General features: G+C 42.9%; 1 protein-coding gene and 4 non-coding genes across 5 annotated transcripts in view; 2 read left to right on the forward strand and 3 right to left on the reverse strand.

Annotated features, from left to right (window-relative positions):
- Positions 1–6539, reverse strand: part of efhd1 (EF-hand domain family, member D1) — an 18117-nt gene extending 11578 nt beyond the window's left edge. The window contains exon 1 of the mRNA XM_037546381.1: positions 6305–6539. Coding sequence (XP_037402278.1) covers positions 6305–6459 — 155 coding nt within the window. The 5' untranslated portion in view covers positions 6460–6539. The remainder of the gene's footprint in view (positions 1–6304) is intronic.
- Positions 6540–8572: 2033 nt separating this feature from the next.
- On the reverse strand, positions 8573–8644 carry trnag-ucc. The gene has a single exon. It is a non-coding gene; the product is annotated as a tRNA-Gly (tRNA).
- Positions 8645–11466: 2822 nt separating this feature from the next.
- Positions 11467–11538, forward strand: trnap-agg. The gene has a single exon. It is a non-coding gene; the product is annotated as a tRNA-Pro (tRNA).
- A 1377-nt stretch (positions 11539–12915) lies between these two features.
- trnaw-cca lies at positions 12916–12987 on the reverse strand. The gene has a single exon. It is a non-coding gene; the product is annotated as a tRNA-Trp (tRNA).
- Positions 12988–13074: 87 nt separating this feature from the next.
- Positions 13075–13146, forward strand: trnaw-cca. The gene has a single exon. It is a non-coding gene; the product is annotated as a tRNA-Trp (tRNA).
- The last annotated feature ends 2244 nt before the right edge of the window (positions 13147–15390 follow it).

A 15390-nucleotide genomic window follows, 5' to 3' on the forward strand; every position in this document is an offset into this window, starting at 1 on the left:
CTTACCATCACAACATTTATCCTACTGTGCCTTTAAGACTGATATATGTACAACCCCAATTCCAATGAAGTTGGGACGTTGTGTAAAACATAAATAAAAATAGAATACGATGATTTGCAAATCCTTTTCAACCTATGTTCAATTGAATACACAACAAAGATGAGATATTTAATGTTCAAACGGATTAACTTTATGGTTTTTTGCAAATATTCACTCATTTTGAATTTGATGCCTGCAACACATTCCAAAGAAGTTGGAACAGGAGCGACAAGACTGGGAAAGTTGAGGAATGCTCAAAAAACACCTGTTTGGAACATTCCACAGGTGAACAGGTTAATTGGAAACAGGTGAGTGTCATGATTGGGTATAAAGGGAGCATCCCTGAAAGGCTCAGTTGTTCACAAGCAAGGACGGGGTGAGGTTCACCACTTTGTGAACAACTGCGTGAGCAAATAGTCCAACAGTTTAAGAACAACGTCCGACATCATTCTGTAACGGATATTCCCACATGGGCTCAGGAACACTTCAGAAAACCACTGTCAGTGAACACAGTTCGTCGCTCCATCTACAAGTGCAAGTTAAAACTCTGCCATGCAAAGCGAAAGCCACATATCAACAACATCCAGAAACACCGCCGGCTTCTCTGGGCCCGAGCTCATCTGAGATTTCAAATTGTTTTTGGAAATCATGGACGTCGTGTCCTCTGGGCCAAAGAGGAAAAAGACTGTCCGGATTGTTATCAGTCCAAAGTTCAAAAGCCAGCATCTCTGATGGTACGGTGGTGTGTTAGTGCCCATGGCAGGGGTAACCTGCACATCTGTGAAGGCGCCATTAATGCTGAAAGGTTCATACAGGTTTTGGAGCAACATCTGCTGCCATCCAAGGAACGTCTTTTTCAGGGACGTCCTGCTTATTTCAGCAAGACAACGCCAAGCCATATTCTGCACGTGTTACGACAGCGTGGCTTCGTAGTAAAAGAGTCCGGGTAAGAATGGGAAAGAATTCCACCTACAAAGCTTCAACAATTAGTGTCCTCAGTTCCCAAACGCTTATTGAGTGTTGTTAAAAGGAACGATGATGTAACACAGTGGTAAACACGCCCCTGTCCCGACTTCTTTGGAACGTGTTGCAGGCATCAAATTCAAAATGAGTGAATATTTGCAAAAAACAATGAAGTTTATCCGTTTAAACATTAAATATCTTGTCTTTGTAGTGTGTTCAGTTGAATGCAGGTTGAAAAGGATTTGCAAATCATCGTATTGTTTTTATCTATGTTTTACACAACGTCCCAACTTCATCGGAATTGGGGTTGTACATGAATTGTGTTCTGATTGGCTGAGCCCCGTTCAAAAAAGCATTCCGGGTTGAAACACTCTGTATAACTTCAGTGTGAGTGGGCGGGGCTATAGTGCTGTAGGCTGAATAGGTGTCTATACACTATATGGACAAAGTATTCAGGTGTTCAGCTGTTTCAGCCTCATCCACTAATAACAGGTGAATAAAATCAAGCAGCCTCTACAGACAAACACTGGCAGTAAAGGGTCATACTGATGAGCTCAGTAGATGCTTTGTAGAACCCCTTTCAAAAAGGTTCTATATAGAACCAATACAACATATTTTCCATCAATCAGCAGAACCACTTCACCATGCAAAGAACCAATAAATCATGTAAAGGGTTCTTTGAGTGTTCATGGTTATATATGGAATGACTGTCTTTACTAAAGAACCCTTGAAGAACCATCTGAATGTCTAGACCCTCTGTCTGTTACAATTGACTCCCCTGCTAATGGGGTCAGCTGTAACATTTGCACTCCACTCTCAGCTGATGTATCCAAAGTTTACATTTGCTTCTGTAGTTGAGATGCGGAAAAACGGGCAATTCTTGCACTTTTAAAACAATCTGACAAAAAAAACGAACCGAGAGAGAGAGAGAGAGAGAGAGAGACTGTAAATGAGAATACATTAAGCACACAATAGAACTGAGGTGTTTCTGCCAGCCTGCATATTTGATGCACATTTAAAAGCTTTTTAAAAAGTGATACTGAAATCCGTGCCCATCTTGCGTCTGACCCATTTTCCTGTTATCTGTGTCATGGTTTTCCTCTCCGGCTAAAACTGAGCGGAATAGGGCTGAAATGGGCCACAGAGCCCAATATGTTTCGGATTGCAGCACAGGATGGAGAAAGGGTCGTTTTCCAAGCCTGCATTCCAATTCTGGAAAAAGAGTGTACATTCCTGTGTTCATATCCCAAAAACGAAAAGTCCAATACTGTGTTTGGATTCCTGAAAAGAGAGAATCCACTACTGCATTCAGACTCCAGAAAAAGAAAGAGTCCAAGTCTGCATCCCTATCCTGGAAAAGAAAAGTTCAGCCTTGTGATCCAGCTCTAGAAAAGAAGTCCAACTTTGCATTCCAGTTTTGGAAAAGAGAGAGTACAGCCCTTCATTCCAAATCTAGAAGTCCAACATGGTTTTATAATTCTGGAAAAGAGAGAGTCTATTCCTGCATTCCAATACTAGAAAAGGAGTCCACCTTTGTGTTCTAAATCTGGACAAGAAAGAGTCCTGCCCAGTGTTCTAACTCTGGAAAAGGAATAGTCTATTTTTGCATTCAACTACAAAAAAGAAGAATTCCAACTTTGTCTTCTAATTCTAGAAACAAGAGAGTCCATTCCTGCATTTCAATTCTACAAAAGACGGAATCCAACTTCGTTTTCTAAATCTGGGCAATAAAGTGTCCAGCCTAGTTTTGCGATTCCAGAAAAGAAAGAGGCCAGGCTTGCATTTTGGAAAAATAGCTGTGCATTGGGATTGCGAATTTGCAAAAGAAAAGTGCAGCGCATTCCAATTCTGGAGAAGAGAGAGTCCAGCTTTGGTCAGACCCCAAAAAAGAAGCAGTCCATTCCTTTTATTTATCTAGACTCCAGAGCCCATGTTTCCAATTTTGGAAAAGAAGGAACTTTTGAATTCTGGAAAATAAAGAGTGCAGTCTTGCGTTTCAATTTTGGAACAGAAATTAACACTCCAGACTCCAGCCCAGCTCTGGATTCTGGATATGAAAGAGTCCATTACTTTTTCTACAGTGCAATTTCCCGAGAGGAATTTGGGATTTTCTTCACAGTGCTAGTGCAACGAGTGATCATGGTCAGCTATGCAGGATTTCGCCTTGAAGCCAGTCTTGCAAGCCAGCATTTTACAGACCACTCAAAGTAACCAAAAACCACGTACTGCCGACATGAAGAAAATGTACATTTTCACCGAAACACAAAAGATGTTTGCTTTTCTAGTTTAGCAGTTTTGTCATTTCTGATGAAAATGGACAAAAGTACCAGGATTATTCAGGCTTCACGACGGCTTCTGTGACTGCTTGAATGTTATGCCAATATCCCTTAGTCCATGTTTGTCAACATGTGAGTCATACAGAGTCAGAAACCACCTAATCAAGTCTATTAGAGATGAATGAACACCTCCACACACTTTGAGGAAGGTGAGTGATGATTTAGGTGCGCACTTAGCTCCATGCAAATTGATAATAAGTGTCCGTTGGTTGTTAGCAGGGATGGCTTCCTGACTGGGCCAGTGGGCCCAGTGCCCAGACTACCAGGGGCCTCAGTGGGCCTCAAACCAGATGCAAAAATTAGATGAACAAATAGCCGTCATTTGTAATGGCTACTGCACTTTATTTGAGAATGAATCCTTTTGGTCCTTTCATTGCATTTTTCAACATTTTTCATGTGCTAAAATGTTCCTGAAAACACAGTCATAATTCACTGCTACTATTTTCCAACCTCTCTTCAACCCTCGGAGGCTGATTTTTTTACTCTGCCTTTAAGACCAAAATATGCAAATGACCTCAAATAGAGCTTTTTTTAACTTAGCTTAGTACTCATAAATAGGCCACACACACATGTATATATATGTTAAATATAGTTAATTATAGGTATTTAAACTTTAACATTGTTTATATACCACATCTTCCACTGTAAAAAAAAAAACAAAAAACAAAGAGACAAAAAACTTTCCGTTTTTTAAAGTCTCTTTAACCTTGCTGGTCTATTTTTCCCCGTAACTTTTGCATTATTGTCAGAGTGTAGAGGCAAGACTTGTGCCAGCGGCCTGGTGAGACCATGATCTATTATTGCTTGTTAGCTGCGTTAGCTTCATAGATCCAGTTCAGAGCCAAAGAAGCAAACTGTGGACAGTGAACGTGTCTCGGCTGAGACGGCACATCGGAGGTGAGAGGGGGGACTGTGTAAAGTAGATCTTCTATTGAATTGTGGCTAACTAAGTTAAGCATTAATGCTCAGCTGGTTACCAGCGCTGAGGAGAGGACGGAGCCGTATTGGCATCAAACATGTACTTCATTACGGCCTCACGAGATACAGACTCAGCCTCACACACAAACATGAACACAAAGCTGGCATTGTCTGAGGTGGAGGGGTGCCAGTGGGCACGCAAGTGGACCCTAGTGCTTCTGTAATGAGGACGGGAGGACAATGGGGCTGCAGAGAGAGAGAGAGAGAGAGTGGGGGGAGGAGAGAGAGAGAGAGCGAGAGAAAGAGAGAGAGAGAGAGAGACAGAGAGAGATTGCCCTGGGAAAAAAAGCATTATTCTGACCTTTAGATCCATATGCAGGGAAATACATATGAGCTAATAGGTAAGTGTGAAGTGAGCGGACAGTCACCCTAAAAATGTTTTGTTCCTTAAATAATTCCAGCGTTTTTTTAAAGCATTTTGCATAATCCAGTATGTGAGATGTAAAGAGAGTGAGTCAGAGTGCTTTGGTGTGAAATGGTTCAGATGTCTTTACAGTGGTGGTGATAGGAACCAGGTGTCGCCATGATGACAACACAAATATAGAGATTTTATTTACCATCCAGAACCACCAGAGAACCTCAGTTAATGGCTTATTTACACTAAAGATCCTGCTAAAGCCTGAGTAGACTGATAAATCAATGGGATTGGTTATTAATCTCGGGGTTACTGAGCTCTGCTAAAGCCTGAGTAGACTGATAAATCAGTGTGATCAGTTATTAATCTCAGGGTTACTGAGCTCTGCTAAAGCCTGAGTAGACTGATAAATCAATGTGATCAGTTATTAATCTCAGGTTTACTGAGCTCTGCTAAAGCCTGAGTAGACTGATAAATCAGTGTGATCAGTTATTAATCTCAGGGTTACTGAGCTCTGCTAAAGCCTGAATAGACTGATAAATCAATGGGATTGGTTATTAATCTCGGGGTTACTGAGCTCTGCTAAAGCCTGAGTAGACTGATAAATCAATGTGATCAGTTATTAATCTCAGTGTTACTGAACTCTGCTAAAGCCTGAGTAGACTGATAAATCAATGTGATCAGTTATTAATCTCAGTGATACTGAGCTCTGCTGAAGCCTGAGTAGACTGATAAATTAATGTGATCAGTTATTAATCTCAGTGTTACTGAGCTCTGCTAAAGCCTGAGTAGACTGATAAATCACTGTGATCAGTTATTAATCTCAGTGTTACTGAGCTCAGCTAAAGCCTGAGTAGACTGATAAATCAATGTGATCAGTTATTAATCTCAGTGTTACTGAGCTCTGCTGAAGCCTGAGTAGACTGATAAATTAATGTGATCAGTTATTAATCTCAGTGTTACTGAGCTCTGCTGAAGCCTGAGTAGACTGATAAATCACTGTGATCAGTTATTAATCTCAGTGTTACTGAGTTCTGCTAAAGCCTGAGTAGACTGATAAATCACTGTGATCAGTTATTAATCTCAGTGTTACTGAGTTCTGCTAAAGCCTGAGTAGACTGATAAATCACTGTGATCAGTTATTAATCTCAGTGTTACTGAGCTCTGCTGAAGCCTGAGTAGACTGATAAATCACTGTGATCAGTTATTAATCTCAGTGTTACTGAGTTCTGCTAAAGCCTGAGTAGACTGATAAATCAATGTGATGAGTTATTAATCTCAGTGATACTGAGCTCTGCTAACGCCTGAGTAGACTGATAAATCAATGTGATCAGTTATTAATCTCAGGGTTACTGATCTTTTTTTAAAAATGGTTCTAATGGGGTTTTTTCAGCACATTGTATTATACTCTGACATAATTCATCAGGATTACGACATATATCGCCATATCGCTCACAGTCATGCGTCATCCACAGTGATGCACGCGCTCGGGCAGGCAGGCACGCACGCACGCGCGCGCGCCGAGGTAACCCTGTGTTAGTGATCACGCGCTGCACATCATTCAGCTTTTTCGCAGGGATCATCCTGACCGATCTCGCACGTGGGATGACCGCAGCGCTTGCCCCTCACTCACCTTTTGAACATCTGCTCCATGTCTCGGATCTGCTTGCGGCTGAACTCCTTAAACTCGGTGTGCGGGTTGAACACGCGCGGCTGTCTGGGCGGCTGCGCGCGATCCTGCAGGTCCAGCCTGCGGTGCAGCTTCTCCGCGAGCTCGTCGGTCGCCATGGAGCGCGCGCGCGGCGGATCTGACTGCAGCTGGTGTTCAGAAAGCGGCTGCTGCGAATAGAGGCTGAGGAGAAGGGGGCACGCGCGCGCACAAGGGGCGGGGCTAACAGTCTCCCCTGCCTCTCTCTCTCTCTCTCTCTCTCTCTCAGTGCTGCCTGATGTCCGCAGTCCTTTAGACCACGCCCCCCGCGGCCCAGGGCAACAACGTGAGCGCATCTGTGCGTATGAGGGCGCCTGCTGCGCGTGCATGAATGTATCTGCGCGTGAGGGCGTCTATATGCACCAAAACGGTTGGACAGCCTGTTATGAAGTCCTGAATGTATAACAGCCTCCACTCTTCTGGGAAGCTTCGGATTTTGTCGATGGGAATTTGTGTCCATTCAGTCTAAAGAGCGTCTGTGAGGTCAGGCGCTGGTGTCGGACGAGAGGGTCTGGCTCAGTTCCAGTTCATCCCAGTGGTGTTCAGCAGGGTTGAGGTCAGGGCTCTGTGCATGCCGCTGGAGGTCCTCCACACCAAACTGGTCGCTCCATGTCTTTATGGAGCTGCTTTGTGCTCAGGGGTTCAATCAGGCTGGAACAGAAAAAGGGTCTTCACCAAACTGCTGACACACAGCTGGAAGCGTATAACTGTGTGAAATGTCTTTGTGCTGTAACATTAACATCACCCTTCAATGGCACTAAGGGGCCTGAAAAACAGCCCCAGCTCATTATCCCACCTCCACCAGACTTTACTGTTGGCACTGTGTATTCGGGTAGGTAGCGTTCTCCTGGGATCCACCAAATCCAGATTCGTCCATCAGCCTGTCAGATAGTGAAATGTGATTCATCACTCCAGAGAACACGTTTCCACTGAGTCCAGAGTCCTTTGCACCCCTCCAGTCGACACTTGGCATTGCACATAGTGATCTTAGGCTTGTGTGCAGCTGTTCAGCCATGGAGACCCAAAGCTTTTGATGCACAGTTCTTGTGCTGATGTTACATCTAGGGGCAGTTTGGAACTCTGCAGTGAGTGATTCAACAGAAATAGGAGATCATGCACTCTTTGAGTTTGCATCATCTACTGCTTTGTGGCTGAGCTGTTTTTGCTCCTAGACTCTTCCGTTTTACAATGGTAGCACTTACAGTGGTCTAGGGCAGATCTAGCAGAGAAGAAATTTACTTGTGGCAAAGGTGACATTTGCCATTTGATGTTAGTTGTGCCAATTTTTTACTTTTCCATCTATTTGTTGTTTTTTGATAGGCTTATCTGAGGTTTTTATCAAGGCCCCTATTATTACCTAGTAGTCTTTATGGTAGTTTGACAATATAGACTTCCCATACATGCCCATATTAGTAACTCTGTGTCTAAGGTGGTTTTCTTTTTGGCAAAAATTAATGATGTGTTTGAAAATCATTACCTGTTGTGAATCAAAATGTTATAATTGTTCTGTCCCATCTACACCCCCCCCCCCCCCCCTCACTCAGGTTTTGTCTTTGGGGACTATTTTGCCTTACAACTGTGCTCTGCCATGAATGGATTTTAACCAAAACCTTCTCAAAACTACAAACAATAGGCCTCATTCACCAATAGCTCCCTACGTTTGTTCTTAAATGAGTTCTTGGGGAAGGTTCTAAGAAAAGGCCCACGTCAGATTCATGACGTGCTCTTCAAACACAGAATTTTTGCTTTTGAGAGTGTGTAGATTCTGTTCTTACCTAAGAACAAATCCCAAATGGCGAATCTTCGTTAAAACTGTGCAAGTGGGTTTTAAGATTAAGTTTCTTCATAAGATAAGGCCCAATGTTTTCTCGCGAACACAGCCTTTCACAGTAAACCACTGTCGGCGAATTTGTTTACATCGCAAAAATTGAATTATTTTCAAAATTTGGAGGAGTTCCCCTTTCATATTTCGTATTATTTACATATATTGTGGTCAATGACTGTCCTCCATAGGGTGGTAGGCAGTGGTGACTGGTGCATTTTCACTCTGATGAAGCAGCACATAGATCTAACTGCTCTAGAAAGCTTTAGAAACACTGAATTATCGGATATGCTGATTCAGTCATCTGACCAACCTAAATGCGAGATTAGATTAGGGGAAAAGCAAAAAGAAATATAAGGAAAAGTGTTGATTGCGTTGGCCGGGAATCGAACCCGGGTCAACTGCTTGGAAGGCAGCTATGCTAACCACTATACCACCAACGCCTGAGAGATAGCGCCTCCTCAGTCAGATACGAAGCACTTTCCACAGATTCAGCAACTTTGGTCTTTAAATATTGACCAGATTTGCTCGGCCGTTCACGTCGTTACAAATTCCGATGCTAAATTATTCATTCTGTCTCGCCTCCGTAAGAAACTGGACTCGGCTTCTTTTTCGAATCTTCCCGTTCCACCTTAAATGGCGATGCGGTTAATGCAAAGCACCACGCGCCAGCAAGTAACTCCTGAGCCATTTAAGGTGGAACCTAAAAATTCGAAAACGAAGCTGGCGAATATGAAGCCTCGTTTGAATTAACATTCACGCATTTTTTTTATAATATGATTATAATATGAAACCAGCCCTTTTAGAGTTTACCAACGCGATATTTCGTTTATAAGTGAAATATGAGCTGGTACCTTTAAGATACAGTGCAAAAAACAACGTCAGCCCTCCTCAGAGTTTAAAGCAAGCTGTTTTTATAAGCCGTAAGACACTGCTAATGTAGTGGTGAGATGATCTCCAGCACGTGTACTACTATTTTTTATTTTTAGGTGAAACCTGATAAAGACTAAAACGTGTAATCTTTGCGAACTCAGTTGGGACTACTTTATTACGCCAGTAGTGATGAGTCTTTTGCGTCATGGTTTTCCACGTTTCTCCATCTCAGGAGGAAGATTACAGACAACCGAAGCTAACCCCTCAGGATAAAGACAGGGGTGTTCAAGCTGTTTTCAGAGGGCCAGATTGTTGTCAAAATATTAATACAAAGGATTAAAACTATTAAGTTATACTTTCTTATCGCTGTGTAAAAGATAAATGAGGCTCCATTTATTGTAAGATTGCTTAGTAAGCGCCAAAATCCTTATAGGAAAGTGTTTACTCGGCGCCTATCTGAAACGCCACCGGACAGTTATTTCAAGCCAGACCAGACTCCTCTCTCTTTGAATGAGGAGAGGCTTAAATACTGGAAACTGAAGATCAAATTACTGTTTAAAACCATTTGAAATCCAGCAAAAACTTCTTAGTTTGTAGCGTTTGGCTCAGTAAGGCACATAAGACGTAATTTTTGCGTTGTTCTATTCTTATGTTTGCGTGGATCTCCGCCACAAAGGGGTTTTCCCTGCTTGCACCTCGATATTGTCTACCCTTCTTCATTTGTGGCAAAACTGGCTCTTTTTCTTCAAGGTAGGACTTTCTCTGCGAACAGACGCCATGTTTAGCGTTACAGGCTTTCCCATTCATATTGTAACCAGTGGCCTTATTTGCTCAACGTCTGTAAGATGTTATGAACAATAAAACGTTTAATATATTAGTCATGTTGCCAGTCAAGTGTTCACTTGTTCAGAAATATCATTTGTAAAACAAACTAAACAAAAGCCTAGTTATTAGTTTTTGTTAAAACTGTTGTTTACTGAAAAATGAATTCCTTTAAAATTTTTTATTGTGTACAAAATGTACACCTTTGAAATAAGTCACTGTGCAAAAACTCCCCCCATACACCCTCAGAAAAAATGTTTTTTGAAGGGTTCTTTAGTAGAGACAATGCTCTGTATAGAACTATGAACACTCAAAGAATCATCTGCATGCTTAAATGGTCCTTTGCATGGTGAAATGGTTCCCTGGGGAGCCTTCTTGTCAGCCACGGAGTGGCCTGCATACAACACCAAGATACCATAAAAAAGCAGAACAGGAAAATATTGAGGCTTTTGGACTGGCGATGACTTTTGAGAGCTCCTTGGAAGGCAAGAAACCTGACAAATGGCCAAATCAAACCTCACTCAAAGTCCAGCTAGCCAAACTAGTTTGCTGAAGCTCATATTTTGAACGTATTATGAGAAGAACATCGTCTTCCTTGGAGAAGACGATGATGCCTGGAAGAGCTGAAGGTAGGAATGCAGGAAGAGCAAGACGGATGGGGATAATCAGAGGAATCATGAACCAGCCATTCCGAGACCTGAAGGCCCAAACAGAGGAGATTCTGGAGAAACAGTGTCAACACAGAACTGAACAGATGGCACTTAATAATAGCCATAATAATAGAAGCACCAGTTAGAGGGGTAGGCATGTTTACATCACCTGAAGAAATGGTCATTTCTTTCATTTAAACGTTAGCTACATGCAAAACTGATGACCACAATAATGGCTGCTCGTTTCAGGCACGGGAGCGCCCTCTTCAGGAGAACAGCAGAGGTGACACGAAGAAAACTCACAAACAGACCTGCTAAAAAACCGAAACCACCATTTTAATGCAGTACCTAACCTCACAGCAACCTTTCTTAGCTTCAGTTCACCGAGTCAGCTACTTCCTCGCCCAGTTCTAGTTCGAATTTTCCCGTTCCATCTTAAATGGTGCAGCAGTAACAGTCTGGTGCCTGAGGCATTATAGTAACTGCTGCACCATTTAAGGTGGAACGGGAAAACTCGAGCACGAAAGTTCGACTTTAGTATCGTTAGCTCAGCCATGTTTACTGCTTCTTTTTGGTGTTTTTCTCTGGCTTTAGGCTTGTTGAGCTACATTTTAGACCAAATTTTCGAAGTTCTGAGAATGTGGAAGGACGTAGTTAGGTTAGCTAACTTAGCTAGCTTAGCGTGACGCTATCGGTTTGTTAGCTAAAGGTTTAGTGTTACTTTAAAAACCGAGACTTGTTTACGGAGATATAACCCGTTTAATAAGACTATTTCTGAACACGGGACCTTCCCAATTTTTACATGCTTCCAATAAAAAGTGTAAGGGAAATGCAAAACTTAAATATTCTAGTACTACACGGTGGTTTGAAGCCGTGTCGTTAAATCCGATTTATACTAATCGTTTTGCCCGGTTCTCCATGGCTCGTTGGTCTAGGGGTATGATTCTCGCTTAGGGTGCGAGAGGTCCCGGGTTCAAATCCCGGACGAGCCCTGCTTTTCCCCTTTTCACTTCGTTAAGCTCTCTTTAACGTATCAATCACGTTTTAATGTACTTGGTGAATAAAGTAAGCGTTAAAGAGGGTAACTGCCACATTCAGCTCACAACCTGCTCTCAGGATCACAACCACACGCCTGTCTGATCATCTAGATCAGGGGTGGTAAAGTCAGTGACCGGAGTGGACATTGCTTATTCATGAAAAAGGCCAAATTGTCAGCAGTAGACATTGAAATATTATAGGGATACTTGATATATTCAAATATTAAATGTCCTCAGGAGCTCGGCCTTTTAAATGAGCTCGAACTAGACACCTGGTGTCCTTTCTTTCCTGAAAGTTTCTGAGCTGCTGAGCTGATGTTCGGTGTTTATGTGGGTTGAACTGCAGCTGAATTGCAGTTAGTGTGTTTGGTGATATGACTGGTGTTAAATTGTGTGGAATTGTGTAGAATTGAGACACCCCATAGACTGTTTTTGGGGGTAGGAGAGTCAGAGCACACATTGCGTTGCGGTGCATTGCTGGGGACTGTAGTGCAAGGCACTGTGACACGGCCTAATATTATTAGAAAATTTAAATACTTTTCCAGGCCGGAGAGGATTGAGAGGAAGCCCGGGGGGCTTGTGTTTGACACATGGGATCTAGATATAGGCCGCACAGAAATGCTCATCTACTAACTCAGGGGCGTAGCTAGATCTTCTGCAATGAGGTGGCCAGGTTAGGCCCAGAGATTTGAATCGGATGGCACAACGAATACGATATTATGTACATTTTCAGGTGCCTCAGGTGTGAAATGCTTCAGATGCTTTTACAGTGGTGGTAATGGGAACCAGAGGTTGTCATGTCTACAGCACAACTACAGACATTTTATTTATTATCCAGAACCACCAGAGAACATTACACGAGTCTTCTGGCCAAAAAATTAACCTAAAAACGGTCATAAAACAGCCTCTCAGTCATCAGGCAGTGAATTCATAACCATTTACTGTAGGAACTTTCTGTGAGGAGATTTTAGAGGCGGACGTCTGGTTCCTATCACCACCACTGTGAACGGTTCTGACTCGGTAAGCTTATCTAGAACAGAGAGTTTCACACTAAACCACTCTGAACTTCTCTGTTTACATCTTATCTTAATTATGAGGACCTTTGCAAAATTGGTGGTAAAGAAGCCAACTTCAGCCTAGTATGTGTGACGGTAGGGGGCACTAATGTATAATTTCTCAGATTATTAGATAAAATCAGAGGAATAATTCAGTCTTACTGAACGTTATTAAGGGGTGATGTGAAGAAAGACAACTGAAACGTACAAATTGAGTACAAAGCGGATTAGAAGTGACTGTTTTTAACGTTATAAAAGCAAGAAGGACCAAAAAATTTGACCCCGACGTGATTTGAACACGCAACCTTCTGATCTGGAGTCAGACGCGCTACCGTTGCGCCACGAGGTCCGGTGACATCCATAGCCCACTCGTCGTCACTTCACACTGTAACACGACTGAAGGCATTTGTGCTGTAGTCCACTGGCTCAACCACAAGACCTCGTGGCGCAACGGTAGCGCGTCTGACTCCAGATCAGAAGGTTGCGTGTTCAAATCACGTCGGGGTCAAACTTTTTCCCTGCATTCTAAACAGTCTGGCTGAAAGGGGAATCCCACCCAATGCTCAAAATTGATGTTGATGATGGGAAATAGTGATAAATCTGAAGTAACGAGTTTCCCTCTGCCTTACAACACCCTGTATGTAGCCCTCCACCACCATGAATGGATTGAATAAATGGATTCAAATACATTATAAGCCAAAACTTCTCACAAAAATATCAGAACACAGTGAGTCCGACTTCAGCCTGCGCATGCATAATTATTGCATCCCACTGCCTTTTAAAAAGCAGTAAAGTGACTGTTGTTTTTGATCTGGCTAAGAAATGAAGGGCTCTGTACTTTACCTTGAAATGTAATTATGAAACTAAGATTAAAATGATCACAAAATCCCATAAACCTCTCTATAAAATACATTTGTTAAATTGGTACAGTTCTGACCTGCTAAGTTTCTCTAGAACTCTCCCCGACAAAGGTTGCTAGGAACCTGGGGTTTATGGTAGATGACCAACTCTCCTTTACGCACCATGTTGCCTCGGTGGCTCGGTCCTGCCGCTTTGCACTGTACAACATCAGACAGATACGGCCGTTTCTAACACAACAAGCCACCCAACTCTTGGTACAAGCAGTGGTCATCTCACGCCTCGACTACTGCAATGCCATACTGACGGGCCTCCCGGCCTGTGTTGTAAAACCACTGAAGATGGTTCAGAACGCTGCAGCGAGTCTGGTCTTTAACCAACCAAAACGGGCGCATGTCACCCCACTGCTCATTGAGCTCCACTGGTTACCGGTTGCTGCTCGTATCAAATTTAAAACTCTTACGATTGCCTACAAGGTGTTAACAGAGCAGGCTCCTTCCTACCTGCTACCTCCTAAAGGCTTACAGCACCGCCCGGCCGCTGCGATCCTCCAATGAACGTCGCTTAGCTTTGCCAAACATTCACACAAAGCAATCGAGACTGTTCTCATACTTGATTCCCCAATGGTGGAACAAGCTACCTTCCACTGTCAGAGCAGGGGCGTCCCTCGCTATTTTTAAGAAACTCCTGAAGACAGAGCTCTTCAGGGAGCACTTACTCTAATCGCCTCTTGCAATCTAACCACTACCAACCTCAACTCCTTCTTGCCCTCCTTCCCTTCTCTAGCCCGCTATTACCCTTTGGCCTCCTTTAAGGCCTGACTATGTTTGTTCTATGTACCACATTATTTGTAAGTCGCTTTGTATAAAAGCGTCTGCTAAATGTAATGTAATGTAATGTAATGTAGAACAGATCATTTCACACCAAACCACTCTGAAGCACTCTGTTTACATCTTAAAGATTTAATGGTGCAGAATTTTTGAAAATATTGGTGGAATTCCCCTTCAACTTATTTAAACTATATTAACGCCCATGGTTTATTACAGCAATCAGTTCTTTGCCAGGCCGTGGAGCAAAGCCTCCCTTTTCCGTGATAAAATCACCGTAATGCACGGCCCTCAAGTGACTTATTGCTGTCACAGAGGCCGAACGAGGAGAACGTTTGGCCCCCCCATCATTTCATGAACTTTTAACTCTGTCATATAGCAATGAACAGATGATATCACAGCACTGTTTAATACACAAACCTTCACTTTATGAGCACTTTTTGATCACCAAATCACCACCGTGAGTCTTATTTAGCGCCAATCCAGCGATGCTCTCTTCTCACACTGGGGCTGTATCTCAAACGGCTCCCTGCTCCCTACACAGTGCACTACGTAGGAGTTTCAATACTGGATCCTGCAGCTCAACAGAGCAAAATACAGCTTAGAAATAGTCGATTAGGACTCAAAACAGTTCACATAGTTTGTTGTAGTGGGTCTAATTTCAAAACTTCCCTAGAGGGAAGGGATCCAGCCTGGGCTTGACGCGACTTCTGACTGAACACGGCCGTTTGAAGCGTGTAAATCATTCACGTGAGTCAGTTTTTACACTTTTACACTGCAGTTTTACAGCCAGTCATACTATAGGCGCTTTAATCCAAGCCCGTGATATCAATGGAGTTGTTTAGGCTATTGGCTCTTCTAGCCTGTTAGCCAACCTCAGCCAATCAGCCCGGTTCTAGATAACAAAGTAAGCCGTCAGCCCCTCAGCTTGAACCAAAATTGGGTTTTTACTTCATCAGGGTGACGTCCAGCTATCTCACATAGGCGTGATGGTCAAGTGTCCACATACTTTTGGCCACCGTGTGTATAATTCCGCTTCTGCGGTATGATCCAAACCACATTATAGG

Source organism: Pygocentrus nattereri, chromosome 17 (assembly GCF_015220715.1).
Source record: "Pygocentrus nattereri isolate fPygNat1 chromosome 17, fPygNat1.pri, whole genome shotgun sequence".
Taxonomy (NCBI): Eukaryota; Metazoa; Chordata; class Actinopteri; order Characiformes; family Serrasalmidae; genus Pygocentrus; species Pygocentrus nattereri.